General features: G+C 51.5%; 1 protein-coding gene across 1 annotated transcript in view; it reads right to left on the bottom strand.

Annotated features, from left to right (window-relative positions):
- Positions 1–2,013: 2,013 nt before the first annotated feature.
- The window catches only part of LOC104991801 (feline leukemia virus subgroup C receptor-related protein 2-like), a 23,367-nt gene continuing 17,270 nt past the window's right edge, over positions 2,014–8,110 (bottom strand). The window contains exons 6-11 of the mRNA XM_010844408.1: positions 7,609–7,719; positions 6,438–6,546; positions 6,178–6,289; positions 5,562–5,604; positions 3,810–3,836; positions 2,014–2,080 (exon numbers count right to left, since the gene is read on the bottom strand). Coding sequence (XP_010842710.1) covers positions 3,827–3,836; positions 5,562–5,604; positions 6,178–6,289; positions 6,438–6,546; positions 7,609–7,719 — 385 coding nt within the window. The 3' untranslated portion in view covers positions 2,014–2,080; positions 3,810–3,826. The remainder of the gene's footprint in view (positions 2,081–3,809; positions 3,837–5,561; positions 5,605–6,177; positions 6,290–6,437; positions 6,547–7,608; positions 7,720–8,110) is intronic.

Raw genomic sequence — 8,110 nt, 5'->3', positions numbered from 1 at the left:
TCACTGATTATTAGAGAAATGCAAATCAAAACCACAATGAGATATTACCTCACACTGGTCAGAATGGCCATCATTAAAATGTCTACAAACAATAAATGCTGGAGAAGGTGTGGAGAAAAGGGAACTCTTGCACTGTTGGTGGGAATGTAAATTGATACAGCCACTATGGAAGATGGTATGGAGATTCCTTAAAAAACTAGGAGTAAAACCACCATATGACCGAGCAATCCCAGTCCTAGGCATATACTGTGAGGAAGCCAGGGTTGAAAAAGACACATGTATCCCATTGTTCATTGGAGCACTATTTACAATAGCTAGAACATGGAAGCAGCCTAGATGTGCATCAACAGATGAATGGATAAAGAACTGTTACATATACAGAGTGGAATATTACTCAGCCATAAAAAGGAACACATTTGAGTCAGTTCTGATGAGGTAGATGAACATAGAACCTATTATACAGAGTGAAGTGAGTCAGAAAGAGAAAGAGAAATACTGTATTCTAGTCCACATATATGGAACCTAGAAAAATGGTACTGAAGAATTTATTTACAGGGCGGCAATGGAGAAGCAGACATAGAGCTTACGGGCATGGGGAGAGGGGAGGAGCAGGTGAGATGTATGGAAAGAGTAACATGGAAACTTACATTACCATATGTAAAATAGATAGCCAACGAGAATTTGCTATATGGCCCAGGAAACTCAAACAGAGGCTCTGTATCAACCTAGAGGGGTGGGATGGGGGGAGTTTCAAAAGGGATGTGATGTATGTATACCTATGGCTGATTCATGTTGAAGCTTGACAGAAAACAACAAAATTCTGTAAAGCAATTATCCTTCAATAAAAATTAAAAAAAATAATAACCCACTAGATGGCAACGTCTATGCAGCAGAGGACCACCTCTCATGGTATGGAGCCCCCACCCCTCCTTCCCATTCCCACCCCCAAAGCTGTCTCTGCCCCAAAAAATGACAAGGCAAGCCATAATAACTATTTATATATTAAAAATAAAGCAATAGTTTCAGTAAGCATTTTGTTTATGCATTTTAAGCCACTGAAGAGTAAACACTTTGGCCTTATCGAAAGGAAAAAACCATCACTGTCCACTTCCCTCCCACCCCTAACTCGGTCCTCCTGCCAGAAGTTTGGCTTCTCTTATGTGCAGAGTATCTGTGCACACACACACAGACACCGCGGGCTCACCTCGGGTCCTGGCCCAAGCACCGCTGCCACGCAGGCCACTCCAAGGTGCTGCGGCCAAGGCAGTGGGCACAACAGAACAGCACAGGCATCTTGATTACAGAGCTCAGGGCACAGGAGAACTGGCAGAAACGTTTTATTCTGAGGCGATTCTCCCCAAGCCCTTGAGTAGAGCCAGATGCAGGCAAGGCAGGAGAGGTCAGCTTGGGCTGGTTGAAAGGAGTCCCTTTAAATTCAGGGTGTCTGAGAAAGGATTGTTGCTGGAAGAGGGATGAGGAGAGGCTGCAAACACTGTCCCCACCAGAGGTGGACGAGGTCATCTAACCCAGCAGACCCAAGGCCCATTCAAGGGCCACCTCTCCTTCTGCCCTTTCATCTCTCGGGAGACCCTTGGAGTTCTTGGGGGCAATGATCCAGGTGAGTTTGTGGTGAAGCACACAGACAGTGGGCTGGGCTCACCCTTCCTCTGGAGAACATCTCCCTAGAGAGGGGCTGGAGCAGGAAGGTGAGGCAGCAGCCAGGACTGACTCCAGGACTCTCTGCCCGCCCCACTCCCAGCTCCCAGAACCTGCAGGGGGAGGGCAGGTGCCCAGCATGTGTGGTGGAAAGGGCATTTCCCCCATGGAGACAGGGCAAGCTCTGGAGTGGCTTCCAGGAGGCAGAGCGCTGTCCTCCAAGACACAGATGTTCCTCCTGGTTCCCCCAGAAGCTGCTCGGTGAAGGCCGTGGGGCTGGCAGGCAGAGCTGTGCTGGCTGGAGAGGTGGGGGCAGTCTGAGTCCCCCGAGTCGCTCCTCTGCCCTCTCTCAGAAATGCTCCTTCTGGACAGTGGTGGGGGCTTTGCTGCTCTTGCTGTCCTCCTCCTCCCCCTCCTGGGGTTTCTACAAGACAGACAAGGGGACAGCCCTTGGGGTGAGGAGGTAGGGACTGCACCCTGCTGAGTATCTGCCTGCCCGTACATCTGGAATCCGGGGGGAAGACCAGAGTCCCACGCACTCAGCATCCCCGACTGAACAAGGACGAGGACTGGGGCTCCGGTCACGCACTGTGCTCCCCAGACACACACACCATCACGACAGGAGCAAAGGAGGAGCGAAAAAGTCAGCCTTCCAGGACACCACAGCCTCCAGGGACCATCTCACTGTGAGTGCCACTGAGCTCCGGTCACCATCCTCCCCTTCTGACGGCCTTGCCCCACCTGGATGGACCCCCACATGGCTGTGGATGGGCCAGGTCTGCCCCCTCCTCAGGAGTGCTGACTACCCCCGGTCAGGGGCAGCCCCCAGGCGAGGAGCACGGTTACCATGTGTGTGGAACAGACGCACAGTGAACTGTTACCAAGACAGGATGCAGTATGGCTTAAAGTATGTATATATTAATATAGCGTCCCCAGAGAAGAAAAGACTTTGGCTGTTTGTCATCAGATTTCTTGGGGACGATTTCACGGAATTAGAAGGTATTCAAGGTCTCGCTTGTTAGCTGGGTGGGATTTAAATATGCCCTGAAGATTATGCTCTGAGGCCCCTAAGTACTAACTGCCAACTTGGGCATTTGTCTGCTATTTTAGGAACACTTTGCTTCTTCCCTCAGGGGCTCATCTCGCTCCCAACAAGGCCTCGAGCACAGGCCGAGCCCCACACAGCTCTGACCATTGAGGCTGGCGGAGCACACGCAGGCCACGTCAGCTGGACAAACGGCACTTCACCCGCCACGACGCCCAGGGCAGCCCGTGGCAGAGGCAAAGCAGAGATCCAGCGTCCGGTTCTCCATCTTGCTAACTTGTCGGCACCAGCTCGGCCTCATCTCTGAGAAGCCCTCACTCAGGAGCCAGGAGCCGCCTTCAACCACTCACGCCACCTCCTGTCTCTGACACACTCATGCACACACACCCGCCTCCTTCAGCACCATCACCTTGAAGTCACAGATAAATAGGGCTTAGTGTCTCTGGGGCCAAGAACTACCAACTGGAAGACAAATGGAAACCCAAACACAGATTGTCATCATTAGCGTCAGTCCTGACCCACTGGAAGTTCTGGCTCTTTCTGCCAATGACCCACCTCACTGATCAGAAAGCGCAGCTCTGGCCTGATGCGCTCCCTGCTCTGTAGTCCCCTAACGCTGAAACAGAAGTCCTGGGACGGTCTGCAGGTCCCTCCCACACTCTCCACCTCAGTGGGAAAATGACGGCTCCTTCACGACGCCCTCTGACAGCCCTGACTCCCCTGGGACCAGCCCCGTGTGCCTCTGACCCCCGTCCCGCCAGGCCCCCCAGGTGTATCCAGGACAGCACCGTGAGCCTGCACCCACTGGCCTCCTGGCCCGACTCGCGCTGCTTCCCACAGTCCACACGCGCAGGACTGAGCCCTCACTGCCTGCTGGATAACAAACCTGGCCCACGGGGACAAGGATCTGCCTGTGAGACAGGGAAATGTGGGACGACCTAAGTAGGAAACAGGAGGAAACGGACATGTGTACATGGAGACGTGGGGTTTGGGGGGCAGCAGTGTAGAAAGGTTGTCAGACTCTCCTAAGGAAACGAGCAGGGTAGAAAGGCCAATGCACAGTGCACCCACAGGAAACACACGGGGAAATGAGTAAGATGTTACTTACTAAATTATCTCTGGTTGCTACAAATACCTGAAAGGAAAACAAGGATTATAAAGTAAACATAGCAAAATTTCTATCACTTCACACAATGGGTCACATTTCAAATTGAAACATTTTTACTAGAATCCATCCTGTTATCACAGGCATCTTTTACTCAGGCTCACAATCGATTCACCAAAGTGTCCCAAATCAGTTTCCTCGTCAGTGGCTCAGAGACAAGCCCATCTCCGCGGGGCTGCTGCCACGCTTCTCACAGGCTCCTGAGAAGACCGCTCCTGTCTCAGGCGTTCCCTGTGCCCCACTGAACGTCCTGTCCCAGGCGCCTCCCCCCACCTGCTCCCTGCTGCCCGCTGCCAACTCCAGAGCTTGAGATCAGAGGACAAAGACCTAAAGACTAGCATCCAATCATCAAAAGGACTAAATATACCTGTTTCAGATTCAATTTTTCTTGTGGAAATTGGCAAAGATTTTTCAAACTGGTAAATACGTCAGTTTGGACCTTACATACTCTGAGAGCAGTGTAAACAAGTAGTGTTGACAGCACCTTTCTAGAGGACAGCTGAGTAATACACATCAAGGTCTTAAACATGGGCATGGCCACTGACCCGTTACTCAAGGAAATACTTTGCTAAAGAACAGGCCCAAAGATCCAGCTTCTGGGACACTGATCACAGTATTGTTTAAAAACAAAATTTAGAAACAACCTTAATATTCCTGGCCAAGAAAACTGTTAAATCATGTTTATCCACGTGCAATTCTTAGGACACTGTGCAGTCATTAAATGTATGCTGCAAGTGGGGGGAAAAGTGTATTGTAAGAAACTAATGAACTGATAAAGCGCTGGCAACAAGTAAAAAAAAAGAGCACATAGAACAAGATTCCATTTCTATTAAAAATACAGCTGTGTACACTATTATATGTGGACACAGACATATATAAGAAATGCAAAAATAACAGCACCTCATCTCTAGCTGATACTATTACAGGTGACCATTAAATTTTTACACTTTTCCATATTTTTTAGTTATTTTACAAAGAAACATGTATTACCTCTGTAATAAGCTTTAAGTCGTTTCTTCTGTTTTTAAAGGAATGTATCCTACTATGCTCCTTCTTAAAGCTGAAAATTCCTTTCATCCTGGTTCAGACTTGAAACCTAACAGTTTGATTAAAATACTCCATAGCCCATTAGCACAATTGGGAAGCACTTTTCTGTTCTAGATCAAACTCCTGGTCCTCTCCCCTTTCACCATCAATGCCTGCTTCCTGACTTGTCCTTTTAGAGCCCTGCTGGCAACCCACTGGTCTCTCCATCCCCTGGCACTGCCTGGGGGGCAGTCACATGCCAGGAGAGCCACTGCCTGGAGACCACCACCACCATGACGGAGCGATGGAGCCAGCCCCCAGCCTTCCTCCCCAGTCACTGATCGAGGCTAAGAGGAGAGGAGTCGGGGCCTCGGGACTTGTCTCAGGACCCCGGGGTGGGTGCTCCTCTGCAGACTGTGACACAGGGACCAGCTCTGGGGGCCAGAGCAGGGAGGCCAGGAGCAGGGAAGGAAGTGGCAGAAAAACCAGGAGAGGGCAGCAGAAAAGCGGGCTGAGCCCCGCAGAGGAAACCCTTTGTCTCCACATGTGTGACGCTGAGCTGCTCTCACAGCCACCAGTCCCCCAGGCGCTCCCTCCGCTTCCCCCCAATGCCACAGCCTCAGCAAAGTCTGAGCCCACATCTCAGCCCAGCAGCTCCCACATACTCACATTCTCAGGATCCTCTGCCTCCGGAGATCTGCCTTAATGAATGCTAAGATCAAGGGATGACAAAGAAGGGAAAGTTATCAAGCAGAGCAATGGTCAAGCTCATCCACGAGAGGGAGCCCTTAACTCTCCTAAGGGTCACGGGTATCCCACCTCCTTCAGACCTTCCAGGGATCTGGAGGTTCCACCAGCCAGCCTGACAGAGCCTGGGAACCACTGCTGTACAGACAGGAAGAAGCCAGTGACGACACTGGCCTCCATGCATAGACCCCTGATATTTGCAGGGAGTTTGCACACAGTGCTCCAAGCCTCACAGCCATCTCCATTCTACAGATTAGGAAAGTGGGGCTCACAGAGGCTGGTCCCCTTGCCCATGGTCAAGGGCTATGGAGGTCAGTGTCACAGTACAGGGTTCCAACAAGGGTCTATTGCGGGTAGGGTGGGGGCAAAGCCCATGCTCATGCTTCCCAAAGATACTTCCTCACGAGCCCTCCGCTTTGCACCTCTGCACCAGTGTCCCGGATCTGTGTGATCAGTCAGGACACTGGGGTCTGAATCTGCCAACAGCGTAAACTCAGGCACAGTCAGAGCATCACTTTGTCCTGAGGCCCTGACTCACCAGTGAGCACTGCTCCAAGGGTCAGGAAGACACACAGGAAGATGTTCCCAGGCATGGTTCCATAGCTGTCGATAATCTGGCCCTGGGAGATGGTGAAGATGATCCCAAATACCTGCAAAGACACGGAGAAGACGGGAGACAGGGGCCCAGCCACGCAGCCCATGGGGAGCTGAGCTGCCTTATGCAGCGCCTGCACCTGCCGAGCCCAGCAGGGAACACAGGCCCACGGCTCCGGTGCCACCACCCAGCGAGAGGCCTACCTGGGCAGACACATTGAGGAGGCCAGACGACGACACAACTTCCGATTCCAGGTATGTCAGCTCCACGGCAAATTCAAACCCCAGAGTGAGATAGCCGGATATGGAGAAGCTGACGACCAGATCACAGAAACAAGGTGATGGAGGACTTCCGGAACAAGGAGGACAGGAGCCCATCTCCTCCGTACAACGACTTTGCCTGTTGGCTTTCTTCCCATCAAGACATGCCAGGCCCTTGAAAATCAGGCCAGGCCAAGAAAACAGGGACTCTTGCAGGCCAGAAAGGAGCCGAGGCTATTTTCTCAGCTGGCCCTTTGGGGATCCCTGTTCCTTCTGCATCTGACCATCAATTAGACAGGGCCAGCATTTACAGGAGGGGTTGGGATGCCTGGAGTGTTCAGCCCTCAGCTGAGAACTGCTGTGTGATGGGTACATGGCCCTGGGCTGGCAGGGGAAGTCCCTGGATATTGACCAGCCTCTCCATGGCTCTCTGGGACTCAAGGGGAGGGGCTCGGAGTCTTGAGTGTCCTTCAGAGAGGTGCCAGCAAAGCAGGACTCAATCTCTCTCTCTCTCACACACACACAGTCATGTACAGCCCACAGAAAAATAATTGGGAGGTGACAATGAGCAGAGGTCCCTGTGGACAGGTTCTTTCTCATATAACCAGTCTAGAAAATGCCAGTTCTGTGATCTGACATCTGCACCACACCTTCTGCTGCTTTCACATCTGTAATCACTCTCATGGCTTCTAACACCTGCATACATATGGCAGGCCACTCTTATCTTCTGGGTCTCAGAGCACTTATGTGACATGCCTGGGGTTTCAGATAGTCCCCAGCATAAGTGACATTAGGACCCCCCTTTCTGATTCCCAGACCCGTGTGCTTTCTGTGGCCCCTGGTTGTCCCAGGCAGAGTTCATAAAGACAGGACATTTCCTAGCCTCCTAGAGATTTGTGAAGGACACGGTCCATCTCATCAGCATGGATGGGCCTGGAAGCCCCCAGGGAGCCTTCTGAAATCTGACAGGTGAACATGACCTCTGGCCACCATTTGCATCTTTCTGGAGGTCAGTGAGAGGCTGCAGAGGGACTCCTATTTCTTCTAGGAGGTCAGAGCTCTAGGAGCCATGCAGTGGTGCTTTCCAGTTAAGCAGGTGAGAGGTGAAACTTACCCAATTATCCCAGCAGTGATGTATACTATCCACAGGTGTCCCAGGTTCAAGGTCCCTGTGTACCCCGCCATGCCCACCAGAGTCATGATGTAGAGTACCAGGGAGGTCTGCCTACAAAGAGAGGCGAAGGCTCTAAGTTACGGCCCGTAGACTTCACCAGGATCTTTCCTTCCTCCCTCCCACACTCCCTCCCTCCCATCCTTCGGGTACCTACTATATGTCAAGTCGTCTGCTGTGTGCTGGGACATCTACTCACATGGACATGGTGTCCATGTGGTTAGTGGACAGAAGACCCATGATCACACAAATAGTTCTTGTGCTCAGAGCTACCAAGGGTCAGACCAGGACAGTATGAAGCCATCTTGAGGCATGTGTGTTCTGCTATAGACCCCTCTCAACCAGATCACTCTGCACCTGGACTTGACACATCCTACCTACATGAAAGAAGGGCACAGCTCTTTCGTCTCCTTCTCCTTCACCAAAAAAAAAAAAAAAACAGGGG

Source organism: Bison bison, unplaced genomic scaffold, assembly GCF_000754665.1.
Source record: "Bison bison bison isolate TAMUID 2011002044 unplaced genomic scaffold, Bison_UMD1.0 scf7180017864201, whole genome shotgun sequence".
NCBI classification, from domain to species: domain Eukaryota; kingdom Metazoa; phylum Chordata; class Mammalia; order Artiodactyla; family Bovidae; genus Bison; species Bison bison.
This window is presented reverse-complemented; position numbering and strand designations above follow the sequence as displayed.